At 38.8% G+C, this 18,766-nt stretch overlaps 1 protein-coding gene across 2 annotated transcripts in view; it reads right to left on the reverse strand.

The window, feature by feature from the left end:
- The window catches only part of LOC150083870 (glucose transporter type 1-like), a 433,074-nt gene that overhangs the window by 173,081 nt on the left and 241,227 nt on the right, over positions 1–18,766 (reverse strand). For both annotated transcript variants that reach the window (XM_090374917.1, XM_090374916.1), the window contains one exon: positions 7,146–7,241. In XM_090374917.1, coding sequence (XP_090231043.1) covers positions 7,146–7,193 — 48 coding nt within the window. In that variant the 5' untranslated portion in view covers positions 7,194–7,241. The remainder of the gene's footprint in view (positions 1–7,145; positions 7,242–18,766) is intronic.

The raw sequence follows: 18,766 nt of genomic DNA on the forward strand, positions 1-18,766 counted from the left end.
GGGATTCGTACAGCGAATAATTTGGGCAACTGAGTTGAGCAGTAGTTGAATCAACCGATAACTGAGATTCTGTCAGAAAAAGTACATGCGGTTTGGCAAACTGCAAGTGGAAATGGACATCGTTGAGATTAGAATTGAGGCCACGTATATTTGTGAAATGAATTAGGAAGTGGTTGGGAGGTTTAGATCTTTTCGCAGATAAGCTTGCTATTAGTTTGACAATTCATGGTGTATTCAATAGTAAGAAAAAGTGAGTGGGACATGCTGTATGAAGTAATGAATGTTTTTGGATATTAGCATTTAGCATTAGTAGAGGCATTTGATGCAAGAAAGCAAGCTTATGCAGCATCAGCCAAAAAAAAAAAAAAAACCCACTTCCACTTCACCCCTCTGTTTGTTCAAAATACCTGTCCAGCTGAGCCTTAAACTTATATAGACTATCAACCTCCACGACAAGGGATGGAAGTCTGTTCCACCAACCAACCAACCACCCGCTGGCTAAAGGCAAATTTCCGCACGTCTATCCTACATCTGTCTTTCCTCAATTTGAATTTATGCCCTCTCAGGTGATTATTCTGAGCTAGAGGAAGAATCCCATCAGCATTGAGCATGCTCAAACCATTCAAGGCTTTATACACCTCTATCAGATCAACTCGCTGGTGCCTAGTCTCCAGACACTGTAATTTGCAAAACTTAAGCCTTTCTTCGTAAGAGCACCCCTTTGTTCCATTCACTAATCTTGTTGCCCTTCTATGTACTAGTTCCAGCAGCTCTACATCCTTCTTTAAATGAGGCTTCCAGACCTGTATACAGTACTCTAGGTGTGGCCTGACCATTGCCTTATACAAGGGAATAATCACCTCCTTATCCCTGCTGGAAAAATTCCTGTATATCATTGACAATACTCCATGAGCTACTCTTGCAGCCCGTCTGCACTGCTCAGAGAACTTCATATCTGCCTGCACAACCACCCCCAAGTCCTTTTCATTCTCTACCACTGTCAGTGTAGTACCACAGAGTTGATACGTTGCTCTGGGGTTGCTGTTTCCTATGTGTAGTACTTTACATTTGTCAATGTTAAACTTCATTTGCCACCTCTCAGCCCATCTGCTCAACCTTTCCAGATCCTGTTGCAGCAGCATAGTGTCAGTAGTGTCCTTGACAACCCTGCCAACCTTTGTATCGTCTGCAAACTTGGACATTAAGCTTGATATACCATCATCAATATCATTTATAAATACAGAAAACAATAATGGACCCAACACTGAGCCCTGAGGGACTCGACTAATAACATTAGTCCACGATGAGCAGTGTCCATTGATTACCACTCTCTGTCTTCTCCCCCTCAACCACCCCTTTATCCATAGCAGCAATTTGCCTCCAATGTCACACTGCTCCAATTTGTGTAGCAGTCTTCCATGTGCAACAGTATCAAAAGCCTTTCTAAGATCCAAGTATATAATATCAAAGTTATTCCCTGCATCCAGTTCTTTTGTGACTGCATCATAGTATCCAATCAAATTGGTCAGGCAAGACTTCCCCTTAACAAAACCATGCTGTATCCGAGCTATAACTGAAGTCTTGTCTAAATGATCCTGCAGTGCTTCTTTAACCAGTGCCTCCATTAATTTTCCTGGAACAGAAGTTAAGCTCACAGGTCTATAATTACTTTTGTCAGCCTTTGATCCTCCTTTGTGAATTGGGGTCACATTTGCACTTTTCCAGTCTATGGGTACCTCCCCTGAGTCCAAGGAAGCTCTCATAATTATGGCTAAGGGTTTGCTTACTTCCTTTGCTGCCTCCTTTAATATAACTGGGGTGCCTTTCTTGTGTTTATCTTCAACAGTTTCTCCTCCACTTTACTCCCAGTTATTTAAAGATTCTGTAGCTTACTGCCAGAGTTGAATACACCTCTGGCATTCCCCTCGCTGAATAACTCCTCATGTGTGAATGTCGATGCAAAATATTCATTTAGTTTGTTAGCTACCTGAGCAGGATCATCAACAGTTGACCCATCAATATCAAGTGGACCAATCTGATTCATCCCCTTCCTTCTAGAGTTTACATAAGTAAAGAACTCTTTGCTGTTTTTCTTTGCATCCCTTGCCAAGGATTTCTCGTAATCTGCCTTCGCCTGCCTAACCTCCTTTGTAACTTGGTTGCATATCAACTTGTATCTATCATAGGCTTCTGTGTCATGTGTTAATTTGTAAGTATCCCATGCATTTTTCTTCTCTGCCATATGCCTCATTAGTTCATCTGACATCCATTTTGGCCTAAACCTTGAACAATATTTTTTAGTTGGTATGTAAAGCCTAGTAGCTTCCAAGATAAGTTCTTTGAATGCTTCCCATTTTGAATTTGCTGTTGGTAAACAGCAAAAAAAAATATGGCGTACACATGGTAAGAATATACCCAGATCTTTGACATAACATGGCCTCGACAATGCTCCCGGCATACACACTACTCGGACTCCCTCCAGTCACTATCTGGCAGAGTAGAGGTAGCAAGATTATACACTAGCTGATTCGGAAGCCACCTAGAGAGTTACCAATAGGTTCGGTCCGGTGTACTAATTAGCAACTGGCACCTGCGGTTTTAGAGCTGTACCCTCGAAATGTGAGGAAGATTGGATCTTGCCATGATGTCCATCATAACCTCAAAGGTCATCGGTCATACTGCATGATGGAAGAGATGGGGAAGGATTGACCCGAACTTAGCTCTGGAGACTAAACATGGGTTCCACCACTTCAAGCCTGCAATAAGCAAAGTGGTAGTATTGCACCACTTGATGAGAGAAAGCTTTTGATACTGTTTCACATGGAAGACTGCTGTACAGATTGGAGCAGTATGGCTTTAAGGGCAAGTTGCTACAATGGATAAAAGGATGGTTCAGTAAGAGAGTGGTAATCAATGGACACTGCTCTTCGTGGACTAATGTTATTAGTGGAGTCCCCTAGAGTTCGGTGTTGGGTCCATTGTTGTTTTCTGTATTTATCAATGATATTCATTAAGGTACATCAAGGTTAATGTTTAAGTTTGCACCCGATACGAAGGCTGGTAGGGTTGTTAATGACAGTATACTACTGCAACAGGATCTGAAAAAGTTGATCAGACGGGCCGAGAGCAGGCAACTGAAGTTTAATATTGACAAATGTGATGTACTGCATATGGGCATCAGTAACCCCAGAGTAACGTACCAACTGGGTGGTACTACACTCAGGGTAGTGGAGAATGAAAAGGCCCTGGGGTAATTGTGCAATCAGACATGAAGTTTTCTGAGCAGCACAGACAGGCTACAAGAGTAGCTCATGGTGTCTTGTCAATGATATACAGGAATTTTGCTAGCAGCAACAAGGAGTTGATTGTTTCCTTGTATAAGACAATGGTCAGGCAATGGACTCCTTGAGTACTGCCTACTGGGCAACGAGATTGGCGAGCGGAACAAAGGGGTGTTGTTACCAAGAAAAGCTTAAGTTCTGAAAATTGCATCGTCTGGAGACTAGACACCTGTTAGGTGATCTAATTGAGGTGTATAAGGCCTTGAATGATTTGAGGAAGCTCAATGGGTGAAATGGAAGGGGGGGGGGGGGGGGGTGTTGGCTTATTCTATATAAGCTTGCTTTCTTGCATCGTGTGCCTCTACTGTACCTGTAAATATATAAATTATTTAAATTCTCTACCTTTCATAAACAACAGAATGTTGTTTATGGATACGTTAAGAAACGTATTATTTATTTAATAATAAAAAAAAATCATATTTATTCAATCTTGCACGTATATCGCTAGAGTTCGCTAGTATAATATATACTGACTTTAACAAGAATAGACGATAAACAGAAGGCAGCCGATCAAATTTCAATCCTGCTGTTACCTTGACGACTGGCCGAGCGTAGGTGTACTCCGAGCACCCACTATTAGTCGGCTTGCCGCGAGGGTGTACTCCGAGCACCCACTATTAGTCGGCTTGCCGCGAGACCGGCTGTTCTAAGAAGAACGTGCACTAATTAGCCAGACTGACGACCAGTTCGCTGATCGGAAGACGCCCGCACAGCTGTTACGGAATAACACGGCTGTCGAGCGTTCCCAGGTAATTTGGCAGTCCAGTGGTGAAACTCCAAGAGTAAACAAAAGGAGAGAAAAAGAAGAAAAAAATAATAATAAATAAAAAAAAGCTACCAACAGATTAGTTCAGGATATAATTAACAGATCAGAAATTAGAGACTAATCCCTCGCGTTCCTGTGTTACCGAGCCTAATTGAAAGACATTTTTTTTTCTAATGACTTCCTAGTGGGTTTATTTATAGTTCATTAACACGTACGCACAGATGCGTGAATGTTTTCGCAAATTACTCGATTAAAGGACCGTTGGATTTCAGTACTAAATAGGCTTAAAACGTAAGCCTAATTTCTTTGTCACGCAATGGAGAGCAGCAGACGTTATTTCAATGTCCGAATTTTCTTTCAAAAGAACTCTTTTTCGGAGTTTAACTACGTAAGCAAAAACTGTTAACAACCGGGGGGCCCATTCTCTGTAGTAACGATCGCCATTTCAGTCACATGCACAAAATGACTTAGTGCACATTATCGCAAATATAGCCGTCTGTTTGAGAATTTTTCCTAAAAAGAAAAGGCAGTTTCTGTTTTCTACTTTCTTTTAAAAGAACGTACGAACGATGTAGAGTTTAAAAAAAAAAAAAGAGGGCATACAAAAGCTGTCCATCTCGGTTCATATCCCGAATCTAAAGTACCGGGGAGATCACAGCTGCCAACTGGTTTCAGTAGCAAAAGATAAGTCAAAAGGAACAGCTGCGACATCTAGAAAACTTTGCATTTTTCTAAAGTAATATTGAAGATTTCGTCATTTTTCTCATCTGCAAGCTAGCGCATGATGGAACACGTCACAGCAGACCTAAAATAAACAGTGATAAAATAACTGTGATAAAATCACAGTAATGTAAGCCATTCTTCTTCAGGTTCCGTGTACAATTTTCACGGACACCAACATTTTCCAGCCAACTCTGTCTCTTGCTTTGTGAAATAGTTCTTTTGTTGTAAGATCCCAGTCCATTCTTTGATGTTATCAAGCCACTGTTTTCTTTGTCTTCCCTTTGCCCTTTTGCCTTTAATCTTCCCTTACAGGATTAGTCTCTGCAGGTTATATTGTGGGCCTCTTGTAATATACCCGAAGTAGGCAGTCTTTCTCTTTGTAGTTAGTAGTGTTCTTGTGGCCCTTGCTCCTCCTAAGGACCCGCTCATTGGTGACCCGATCTGTCCATGGAAATTGGCCATTCTATAGCTTTTCTGGAAATCCAGTTTCGTGTCACAGAGGAAGCTCTTAAGATTCTTAAATACCTCTTTGGCCATACCAATTCTGATTCTAATTTCTATGCCTTGGTCATTATTATTTCTGAAGATCTTCCCTAGATATTTAAAGCTTGTTCGATGGGGGGAGTTGCCACAGCGTATTTTGTTTCCAGGGATGGTGTTTTTGCTCATGACCATAGTTTTGGTCTTTTTGGCATTAATTGTTAAGTTCGCTGGCTGTTACCACTTTATTGAGGAGTGTTTGTAGTTTTTCCTCTGATGGTGCAATGAGGGCAGTATCATCTGCGTATCACAGGTTACTGATAACTGAACCATTAACAGCAATTCCTTCTTTAGAACCTTGTATTAGATCTATAATGGTTTCAGCATAAAAATTAATAACTGTAGCTGGCACTGATAAATTAGCTACAAAAGTATAAAACAAAAAACAGGCATTGAGGGCAAAAATTGCACAGGAAGAAATTAATAAATTAGTTTCACTTAATCTATGTGCTCTTGCAGCAGTAAGTTTTTACGTCTCTTATCAGTGACCAGCTCGTGGAAGACAAAGGTCTTTTGTTCCATCGAAGATATCGCACTTTCTTCCCCCTCCCCTTTCTTTATTATTTTTTCGTTTTTTTTTTGGAGGGGGGCTTGAAGTGCTTTCTTCAAGACAGTTCTAAAATTGCCTTAGAAGCAAAACAAACCCGTCGCGATCGGTGAACGAACTACCTCTATCGATTACGAACGCCGATATTTCCTTACCTTGTAGAACGGAGAAAAGAGAGAGAGAAAGCGTCTTTGCCACTTGTTATTTGCCAATCCATAAAGAATTCGCGCTCGTTTACACAGGGCCGTGTTTTTTTAAGTAATCGGCTGCCATTAGCTGCATGGGGTGTTGGAGAGTCGTTTAGAGAGAGGAAAGCTAACGTCGGGTTCTGCAATAACCATTTAATTCACACTTCAGATAAGGATTCTAGAAGCAGGCCACGGTGCACACGCACACACAAAGTCAACACACCATAGGAAAGAAGGAAAGGCGAACGGATAATGAAGATAAAAAGACCAAACCAGAAGACAATAAATACAATTAGAAAGAACGAAATGAAAGACAGTCAGTAATACAGTATCCGATACGGAAATCGCTTTTAAATGCACAGAGAGGAAACCAATTGATGTACCAATCCCACGTCTGGTGTATCTACTAGAAGCGTCTCCCTATTTTTAGAAGTGTGGTATTCACAACTTCAAGTTAATCTTTGCTAGGTCCAAAAGATTAATTTCAAGACCTGTGCCCGCCATAAAAGTGTGCCAGAGGAGACCAATAATGTGTTGGAAAAAGCCAAAAATCAATTAGATTTGTTGGATTGTAAAGGACTTGGGATAAAAGTTCTCTCTTTACTACAGATTAAGAAGGAAGAAAGGAAACAAGCTATTCTTGCGGAAACAAAAACGAAATACTTTTCTCAAAACATTCTTTGAGTACAGGTCGTGACATTCTTTGAGGGGGAGGGGGGGTTTAAGATTGCGATAAGTCCTCACAAAACTTATTGTGAGATGGTTAATAGAAAAAAGGAATTTAGCAACCGACTTGAGTGTACCGTAGAGCTTTTAGTGATAGCTTCAAGGTGAAATTAAATGTTCTTGGTGGCGCTACCTATCAGACATTTCTGAATATTGTATATTATACAAGATCTACACACTTCCATGTTCTAAAATTGTTAACCGCACTGTGGTATGTTATGCTTTTAACAATGATTATGATTTTCAGAACGTTTCGTAGATTAGATTAACGAGATCTTGAAAAAAATCCAAGTAACAAAATCATAAAATCTTACCTTCTGTGGGGCGTTAATGACTCCGGTGTTGTAGCCAAACTGGACCATCCCCAGGACGGCTGCGAAAATGGCAAACACCAATGTACATGTTAGGCCCTAGAAAAGAAAACTACTCATGAGAATTTTTATTTTTCAAAGAAATAATCTGATTAATTAAAATACATTTCTTGTATAATTTGCATTGAACAAATATGCAGAGTTCATGAGAGCCCAGGTACATGAATTAATGGAGAAAGGAAAAGCACAGCAAGGAGGAATAGTTCTTGCCTGAACAGAGGGTTCTTTTGTTGAGATTTGATCTCTTCAGTTGGGGCTCCAGGCGCATTGCACCCACTGCGCACAGTTGGTATAGTCACAGTTATCCCCACAAAAAGTCTTTTCCACCCTGTTCGGGTGGAAAAGATCCGAGTTCGAACGCGAGGAATGAGTCTTTTTCACAAATGGCTGAGTTAGTCTGTCTCAGGTAATGATGGTAATAATAATAAAGGTGATGATGCACCTAAGATCCTACAACAACCAATCAACCATCCACTGCACTCCCACTCCAAGGATTGGCCCTGCAAATAGAGGATTGCATTATGATAATAATTTAATTTTATAACTGTTGCTGATAGGAAAGTAACTCTGGTCCCCTTGTGGTCATTAGTTGAGGTTAAAATAAGTTTTGAGAGCACAGACATGGCAAGTTTTATTTCAGGTAAAGGAAAATCCTATAAAACGTGCGAATATATATCGATTTAATCCAACATTATGCCCTCAGAGGTCTCAAAGGTCATGTTGGTAGCACTATTCCAACCTCCATGGAAATATAGTGGCTATGCCACTTGCCTCCGTCTGAAAGGCTTTTCAAGCGGTGAACAAAGATGGCGAGCAGAGAGCTAGGATTCCACCCCACTCCCAACGACCTGAAATTTTCATACAATGAAAACCATTATTTACAAAGAATGGCTGGATAAGCAAGACAAAACGAGGGTTTATTTGTGTAACAGAAGGTTGGATCTCATGAAGTTTACTTTCGGGCAGAGTGCTAGACCACTGGAATAAGATGTCCTAATAAGTTACTAGACATCACCTCTAAGATGTCCAGTCTTTTTCCAAGGTGAACAGTCCACATCTTCTAAGACGCTCCCCATGAGGTCAGTCCACCCTTAGCACTGACACAATCTTGAAAAAAATCCAAGTAACAAAATCATAAAATCATCTTACCTTCTGTGGGGCATTAATGACTCCGGTGTTGTAGCCAAACTGGACCATCCCCAGGACGTCTGCTCTTCTTTGAACCCTTTGTAGAAATTCTATGTCCTTTTTTTAAGTCGGGGTCTCCAGACCTGAATGCAATATTCCAAGTGTGGTCTCACTATCTTTTATAAAAAGGAATAAAAGTCCTTTTCTCTACAGAAAACGTCCTATTGATCAATGTTTCTCAACCTGGGGATCATGACTCACTATTGGATCGCAGAAAAATTTAGATAAGTCGAGAAACACTCAAAGATGGCATTAAAAATAAAATATAACATATAATTACGGAGTTCAATTGACTAAGCCATTCTGAAGGAGAAACTCTGGTCTCGAATATTTACCATCTTATTGACCTTTAAATCGTCGGCAAACTTCGACAGATCTCCCTGTATACCCTCATCAAACAAGAGGGTTTCCAACAGTAAACCTTGAGAAACCCGCTAGCAACACAAGTGCACTCTGAAGTGGGTTTTTACTGCTATCCCGTAATTTATTTACAACGTGGGAAAGTGTTTTTGATGTTCAGAATTCTGTTTGTTTGAATTTTGGATTTTAATTTTTCAGAATTCTTGATAAATCATTGTTTTTTGATCAAACAAATCTGTGGTCTATTATTTTGTTAAGGATTCTACAAAGTATGAAGTAATCGGAAAGATTATAATTTTTTGTCACTCCATCCTAAAATTTTCGGTCTCAAGGCAGAGGTGGCAATGCCCTGAGAATTTGCTCCTTTAGTTGTCTATGGTTGCTGCCCCCTGATTACGATAACTAGTACCCTTGTTCATCGCACACTGTCGTTAATTCCCAGTGTAGCCAATGACCACAGCAATGACGTTTGTAACCTTCCAGCCGACGGCAAGCTGTTATCCGTCTCCTTTAAGAGGCACTACGCTACTCCTTAATTTGTCCATCAACAGACATGCCATCAGCGCACTCTGTCACCTTTCAGATGACCCGTAAAATAAAAAAAAAAAAAAGGGCGTCAGTACAGCAATTTGGCAGTGTCGTGATTGGACAACTATCAGTGACACTGCACAATTAACTACCATCACACCCTAATGCATCCAGTCATACCCAATTGTGAGAAAAATCAACAAAATTAACCGAACGTGTTTCTACGTTTGATTGCATTGTCTACACCTTAATACAACACCTACCAAAAGTTACAGACCGCAACACTCTTCAAATACGCAGTTCATCTATCGACCAACAGATGTCGCTCGTGTGCTCACAGAAAAGAAGAAGCATCGAAAAAGATCAATCACTTGAGCGAACGGCAGAGAGTACGGAGGTTAGAATTAGTGGCCGTGCATCTTTTATTTGGCTGACGAGCGCCATAACTGGAACGCTATAAATGCGCGCCAGGGGCGGCAGCATACAACTCTACCTCCCTGCATCCGTATAATCGATGTAAAACTATTGTTATCAAGCACTTCGGTGTCTGTCCTCAATCGGCCAAGTTCATTAATCTCGTAGATGTCAAAATACTGACACAGTAGTGCCGACAGACGAGAGAGGGAGGCTGGGAACGATGCTAAATGACATTAGTATGCATCATTCGCTGCTTTCTCCACTTGGTGTACAACTCGCAGAAGACAGAAGAAAATGTCGTCTGATAAACTCCCTTATCGGTGTGCAACATATTTTAGGCTTAGCTAATAAGCCTACTTCTTATAGATTTTAATAGAGAATTTTTTTTTTTAAATGTAAAAATCGAATTATGCTTTTCAGTTTCTCTTTCCCCAACTGTTTTTGTCTTCTTTCTTATGGCCAGCTTTATATCCTTCTGCAGCTAGTTGGAGACAGATCAATAGCTATCTGAAGCGTCAAAAGCAACTAAAAGTCTGAAAATTGTAGCAATCTTTGTAGGGAAGAAAGTAGTACGAAAGGTATAAATTTCTTTGAGCAGATAGATTGGATTTTCAGCGTCATTGAGAGCGACAATGTCACCTTCCTTACAGCTCCAGAAGACCCAAAGGTTAACCAACCGTATGACCAGCCTTCACACGTCATAGCGATGTCAATAGGCGAGCGCACACCCTTTACACGAAATGATAGGAAGAATAATGACAAAATGAGGAAAGAGTTTTTAGAGGGGGGGGGGGGAATGGAAGAATTTAGCAAAGTTCGCAAAAAACTGGATAAAAAAAAAAAATCCACACATTTGACTAGTGATGTTATTTATAGCTTTGTGATCTGTGACAACGATCTCTACGCAACAATGGATAAGAATGTCACCGCGTGGTTCGCTGCACGAGCCATGCAGTGGTATTTGGTCAATTTCATTTGTATTGTTGATTTATTTTGATGGCAGTTGCGCGTGAGATCAAAATAAATGTCTTTTTCAGTCACGCGCTGGTATCGGTTGGATTTTCTATAATTGTTATCCACGCGACCAAATAAATGTCAATTTCATTAATAGAAGCAGACGAATATATTGATTTTTTTTTACCTCTGATGTAGAGTCAAACAAAAATCGAAACGGTTCTTGTAGCTGCAAGCTACCTCTTGACTTTACGTTAAGAAAATCGACCTCTGATGCCATTGGAAGGATGAGGGAGTACCTCTAGCAACTCTCAAATGATTAGGAGAATTTTTACTCCATTCGACACCTTAAAAATAGATAATTACCACCAAACTACATACTGTTTCGCTAATGGCTCTTTTTAAAAAAAAAAGATACTCTTGCATAGAGACGCCACCCAACAGTTATGTATCAGATAAATGAGCAAAGTTTTTATAGGAAAATTACGCGTGCTGAAATAAATTGCCACTGAAATAGGATGCTATCATTACTCTGAAGCATTGAGGTTCTTTATTTTTTTATTTTAAATACGAAAATTGAGGTTTTTATGAAGATCAATAGAACTGTTGGCTCCACTATTCGTTTTTAAATAGAAAACAAACCGATAATCACAAAACATTTCGGCAGGTGGCGCTAAATGCATAACTCGTCGAGATCTGCAATCAAATAAAAATCTGAGTTTGAAAATGTTGTAAAATTTCAATTTATTTGATATTCTGCACTAATAAACTGACTTTCTTTTCTTCCTGCAACCGGTAATTTTTAGAACTAACATTTCAAATTTACTTTTTTTTTTGTCCCTAAATGATTCAGGGAAAAATGACTATAGAAATTGCAGTCAACGACTTGAAGTTGCTCAAGTTTCTCTGCAAGCTCTGAACTTATCCAACAACCCAAAAGATCGTTAAGTCTGCTTCCACCTAGCGAGTATATTTTAATAGCAACTCGAAAGTAAATGACTTTGGCTGTGATCGTCGAAAAGAAGCAGATACATGGGATGGATGGGGTTGTCATGGTGACACTGGAGTAATTCTAGAATCCTAATAGTTAAGACCTTTCATGCTGGAGGAAAAACTAATAGTAGTCCTGTAAGCTAAGAAATTCCTCTACCACTCCCCACCCTCTACTCGGACTGTGTGACCTCAATTAAAACAAAATGAGTAAAGAGTGTCATTTATATTAACGGTGCTTGCGCCATCTGGTGCCAGATAAATGAAATTTCAATAAAATTGGTCGCGTGGTGGTCAGCTATTTAGTGTATTATGTCAAGGCCTTATATGCAGGTAGCTTTCCGATAATAGGTCCTGTTTTATTACACAAATATATGCAAATTCTGCCTTTGGCTTCGAAGAATTGGAAGCCAAATTGGGGGCAACATGCGAGGTATCCAGAACACATTAATAGTAAAGTCGCCCGAGTACACCCTCACCTGAAGGCAGATTGGTTTGTGGCCGTACCCCAATTGTTGGTTCCCATAAATGTTAATTCACTGAAGCAAATATTGATGGATAAAACATACAAAATAAAAATAACCAGGAAGCACAAGATGGCTTCTTTCATTTACTAGTTAGTATTGTCGGTCTCTTAACCTCTCCTGGGTTGGGGGAGGGGATAAGAGATGTTCAAGCTTGAGCAACACTACAAGGAGTTGCAACCTCGTGACAGACATGTTCCACTTAGTACACAAGAACTGTTTTGGAGCGCTTGAATAAATTCTGGCAAGGTAAGGTGAAGGTAGCATTGGAACCGATAGCGATTTGTGCTAATTCTACATGACCACAGAATAGAGTTTAATCAGTCCAGTCCGCCCTTTTTATCCTACATTCATTGTGTGGGTCAAAACGAAGCTAGATCAACAAAAGTATTTACACAGAGGAGGCTAAATCAACAAAAGTATCAAGAACGTTCTCTAGATCTACCTTTGAACCATATGTACACAAAGAGTAACATTGTTCATACACCAGCAAGTCTGTAGAAATCTCAGAAACAATGTGTAGAATATTATCCTAAAAAGACTAAAGAAACAATTTTCTGTAAATACAGATTTTCAAATAATCCGATTTGTAGGAGTCAAGTCCAAAGAATGTGGAGGACAGGCACTGAGGAAGTATCTACCAATTATTTTATCAGGCGCAACTGTTTCAGGAAATACAGTAGAAACTGGTTGTGCGATATATGGTGGTTCCATCATGCATGAATCGCAATGTAATCTCCTCTTGAGTTGCCTGTTTATCGATAAATTCAATAGGTAGGTAAGATTTGAGGATCTTCAGTTTATGGTGATATTTCCTGTTTCTTAATCTCATCATCATGTTAATGTGGGTTAGACTTGAACATGGAGGTCGTGTTACATGTTTGAGAGCTATGGCTTATCATTGGTGTGTGTATATTGTCCTACCAAAAGTATACGGATATTAGAAGACTACATAGAAGACTCCAACCTTCTAAAAAAGTTTAGAAGGGATATTGGACAGTTTGACTCAACTACTCAAGAAGCTTCAGTGGTCAAATAGAAATGATAACACAATTGCTTGGTCTCGATACTTTTGTATTCTTCTGGAATTGAGTGGATATGCACAGCACATATTGTCTGATTTGATGTCCAGCATGTTAATGAACTAGTGGTGAATTTTAATTGCAAACCGTCTAGAACAATAAATAATTCTTTCTTGTTACCGGATGGGTAACGAGGCAGAATTAACATGCCTTTATATTTCTCAAAGTACTTGTTGTAAATTGGGTGACTCTATGAAAACAGTTGGTTCGTATCCGTATACTTTAAATGCATCAAGGAACAAGGCTAACAGAGTAAAAATTTTAATCTTGATAATTCGAGTCACGCTTGAGGTTCACACTCTAGAAAAACTCGGAAATTATACTTATTTGAAACCTGTACTGATTCGTTTATTTAAAACAAAACACGTAAATTAAGTTGTTTTTTATTATTATTGTGGGACTGTTAACTGTTTAAACATTAAATTGAAACTTTAATTATATAACTTGTTATAGAGCTGAACTACAAGTATGCATTTTTGTGTTGATTGTGCACTTAAAATTACGTAAGTTCCCCACTTAAGTCGAATTAAAGATATTCTATTTTCATCAAAAACGAAGCTAGAAATGTAAAATGTACATTGAAGGCATCAAAGAGAAAGAGAGACGAAGCTTGATCTTGGAAAAAAAAAAAAAAAAAAAAAAACTAGAAATGTACGTTGTTTCATAATATTTTTTTAACACACACAATGTACAGTTTTTTGAGTGTACCATCCGAAATTTTTGACAAAGATTTTAAAAAATCTTTTTTTATGCGATCACTGTACACTTCTAGCTTCCGTTTTTCTCCCTCTGATGCTTTCGCTGTACACTTCTAGCTTCCGTTTTTCTCCCTCTGATGCCTTCGCTGTACACTTCTAGCTTCCGTTTTTCTCCCTCTGATGCCTTCGCTGTACACTTCTAGCTTCCGTTTTTCTCCCTCTGATGCCTTCTCTGTACACTTCTAGCTTCCGTTTTTCTCCCTCTGATGCCTTCTCTGTACACTTCTAGCTTCCGTTTTTCTCCCTCTGATGCCTTCGCTGTACACTTCTAGCTTCCGTTTTTCTCCCTCTGATGCTTTCGCTGTACACTTCTAGCTTCCGTTTTTCTCCCTCTGATGCTTTCGCTGTACACTTCTAGCTTCCGTTTTTCTCCCTCTGATGCTTTCGCTGTACACTTCTAGCTTCCGTTTTTCTCCCTCTGATGCTTTCGCTGTACACTTCTAGCTTCCGTTTTTCTCCCTCTGATGCTTTCCCTGTACACTTCTAGCTTCCGTTTTTCTCCCTCTGATGCTTTCGCTGTACACTTCTAGCTTCCGTTTTTCTCCCTCTGATGCTTTCACTGTACATTTCTAACTTCATTTTTTTCATCTGATCGACTTACATTTCTAGCTTCGTTTTTATTTTAATTATTTATTATTTTTATGCGGGGGATGTGCATTATAAAAAATGTACATTGATTGCATAAATAAAAAGCTAAAAATGTACACTAAACGCATCAAAAAAAAAAAAAAAAAAAAAAAAAACCAAGCTTGAAATGTAAATTGATCACAAAAAAGCTCGAAATACACATTGAACTCATAAAAATAGAAAAGAAAAACGAAGCTAAAAATGTATACGGATTGCATAAAAAAAAAACTATAAATGTAGCTTTTTATGTACATAAAAAAAAAAAAAAAAAAACTATAAAAGTGCATTAATGACATAAAAAACGACACCTGTCCATTAATTGCATCAAAAAACAGAGCTAAAAACATAACATTTCGTATTAACCAACTATTTGATATCCAGATAATCAAAAGTGCTGCTCTTATCTTCTGGCGCTTCAAAATATCCCCATCCCTCTTTCCTCGCAGACTATCAAGCCTTGTTTTACTTGTAGTCATATTGTAATCTCAATCTGTGGTACCATTGTCGGAGTTAATTCACCGAACAAGGGCAGTTGCGGTGCTTTGTTTGTGGCCAAAAAAGTGTCTCGTATTTATTGATCTGTTGGGCAATTTAAGGGCCTGCAACCCTCCGAGACACAAAGCTCAAGTAGGAAGAAAGTCTTACTTTGCGGTCAAGTGGCCATGCAGCTAAGGATGATTAGCTCGAGTCTTGAGAGCGACAACGGCACTGTCTCCCTGATGCACCTATCATTACGGCAAGAATGTGGGTCGACGACGACGTTCGTGACCCGTCTATAGACGCACAACAGTAATTAGGAAACAGTTGCAGTTCAGGCCGTCACTTTCTCAAGGTTCGATAACATAACGCAAGTCTCCTAGTGATGTAACAATGTGGCCTATTTCTTTCCATTGTATTTCATCCCACCCCTCCCATCACCCAGGGTTTTTTGGTTGTGGCAGTACTGTTAGAAAAATCGATTGAGTACAAAGAGTTTTTCTAAGTGCCAATATCCCTTGCCAGTGCGTCATCCTCAATGGGTGCCTACATTCACTTGAAGATGATTCGGTTTATCAAATAGGGAGATAACGTTGACAATAGTGATACATATTTCTCATTGGCTACCCATAATCAGGAATTATCCATAAATCATATATACGTTAAAAACCTATTTTTATTTTTTTTTTTTTAACATTTTAGAATGCGATTCCATTGCGTGACTCTTGTTAAAAAAACACTTTCAAATTTTAGGTAACCTAACCTTTTCATATGTTGAGAGAAGGACGTATTGTGGCTGTTCACAGTAAATCAATTAAACTACATGAAATTTGTGTTACTAATTACAGAACTACTTAATAATTGGGGACATTTGCAGATTACATATTGAATCCTATCATCTGGGTTAACCAGGAAATTGTTTAACATATCTAATACTTTTTTAAAACAATAAAATTCACGTGATATAGAGTTATTCACATTTAATTAACTAATTTTCATTCAAAAACAAGAAACATTAAAAATACTATGAAGTGCTTATTTTTTGTAAAAGGTTAGGTTACCTAAAATTTGAAAGAGTATCCCAATTGAGTATAGTCAGGAGGCGCTAGATTAGGGAAAATTTGATGAAGTGTCTAAATGAAGTATATTTTAAGTGACAGTAATTGTGAGTCGTGATTAGTTTTTGTATTTTATTTAAATTTATATTTTTATAGCAAAATTTACTATTAAAATAATTTAATATAGACCAAATATTGAAGATATTACTGAATAGAGTAATACAATTAAATTATATAATAAAAGTAAACAAAGCCAGTCTCCCCAGACTCCTCTAATTCAATTCACATGTAAATAAATAAGATATCATGCGAATCATCCCTAATATGAGGCGGGTCGTGCTATCCATAGGCCATTATAAAATTTACAGTCACAATACACTGAAGCTGAGAGCATGTGCTAAATGCCATGGCAGCTAGGGCCATGAGGCGTCGTAACTGCGTCTATCTTTCGATTGATTTGTTTGTTTGGACGAAAAACTCGAGTTTCCAGGAGCTAAAAATAACGCAACCTTTTCGACGCAATCAACGATATTTCACTTGAAATCACGAGAAATAAATCCATACCATAATCTTTATTGTTGAGATAATACCATTAGAGGGAAACAGTTTTCTCTGGGCATTCCCTAAACTCAAACCGGACCATCAGACCTGAATATTGTGTTTTTGTTCTAATGGGAACTCAGTTGCTCCATGGGCCTGCTTACTTTAAGAATCCACGAGCGCTACTCCAAACTCCACGAGTTCTGCAGTTCTCCTATGAACATTTAGGAAAAAAGTTAGCCATAAACTCGCTGTAGACTATTACTGATACCCTAGCATGCTCAAACACTACTGATTTCTGCTCTCTGATTGTTGTGTTGTGTTAGCCTGTGGAATCCCATTGCTGGGCAAAGGTCTCTCGCGATTTTCTCCATTCATCTCAGTTCCATGCCAGTCTTGTCCAAGTGGGGCCCATAAGGGATGTTCACTCATCTCTTCCCCTGGTTTTCCGTCTTTATTTCTTTTTCCTTCTCTTGGTAGCCAAACAGTTATGACCTTATCCCAAGAGTCCTCTTTTTTTCTGGCGAGATGTCTTGCCCACTTTCATTTTAAGGACTTTGCTGTCTTGATGGCATCGTTGATTTTAATTTTTTTGTCTGATGGAAGATTATTCTCATTGATATAACCTACTAAAATCAAGTCTAATTTATTCTATTCAAGCGGGGGCCTCTGCTCATGCCCAGAAAAATAGTGCTTCACTCTCAGAACCCTCTAGAATATAAGAGACTTAACTTAGCCAACAGTAGTCTCTCTTCGCAGTATTACTCCCACTTAGTAATAAACTCAAGATGGATTGCAATGGTTCCGAAATTCAACTGCTTAAAAATAAATAAAACGTTGGTAATTATTTTTACCATGACTCGAAGTTTTGTATTGATATCTTCATTTTAGTCCTTTTCTGATGAAGTTCTAGATCTCCATACATAACCTCCAGGTGTCCTGGTTCGTTGGCAATGAGCGAATATTGGATTGATGCTTTGGTGAAACAAAAAATACGACTGAAAAACATTAATAAGGAAATAGAATGAACAGAATACCAAATGCTATTAATAAGATAAATGGAATGTCTTACTTTCCTGTTGTACCATGGCCATCAGTACTTAAAATGATCATCAACTTAGATTGTTTATGCGATTTAAAACCATTGTTTGAACTCAACTGAGCAAAACAATGATGCCAAACAATAAACAGAACAACTCGGTTGTAAGCTCAAAAACCGGCCATTGTTAAAAGTTTCGTTATTGGGTAAGGATTTCTATTAAGTATTTACTTGAGGAAACGAAGACTTGCAATGATCCATCCCTCCGAGGGCGCCCACTGTTCTCTCTCTCTATGGTTGTTTGTGTGTTTGCTCGTACTAAATTAGTTTGTATTTATGGATATAAAATATTCTAACACCTGCCATGGATTTCAACTGGAAGAACTAATCATCTAGGATTCTCAGGTGAATTTTTGAAATATTCTGTATGATAGATTTAAAGAGATCAATGATTGAAATATTTACATATGTAATCGTGCATATGCTATGGCTGCCATTACATACGTTTCTAGGGCATTGATATAAGTTACTGTTTACAGCTGTGTTCATTAATTAATTAACTGCTTGTTGTTGGTGGTTATACATGGACATGTGCAATCTTTGTTTACAAGTAACTACCATTACTTGTAAACAAAGGCTCCGCCATTGTTGTTTCCGTTATCCTGATAGTGAGATCGGAAATGTGGCAGTAGGACATTACTGGAAAGAAGGAGCATCCCTTAATTACAGCAGCCAAACTGAGTTTTCCAAACACACTGGTTCACAAACGGACATGGCGTACTCCAACAAAAATTCCCAAAAAAGTGTGACAACAACCTTACTGCTAGGGAAAGAAATGTACTTATCTCAGTGGAAGAAGAATTCAATTATGAAGGAAATGCGATCCCACCAGAAGAACTCTCCATAATGCCGGAGGACCTAAGAGCTAAACTTGAAAAATCACAGGAGCCTTCCATCCAACTAGTGGACATTATACGTAAAGAGTTCTCGGCAAGGACACAAGAACAGAAAGACACCACAAT

This window comes from Mastigoproctus giganteus, chromosome 6 (assembly GCF_048544385.1).
Source record: "Mastigoproctus giganteus isolate SK-2022 chromosome 6, ASM4854438v1, whole genome shotgun sequence".
Lineage (NCBI taxonomy): Eukaryota > Metazoa > Arthropoda > Arachnida > Uropygi > Thelyphonidae > Mastigoproctus > Mastigoproctus giganteus.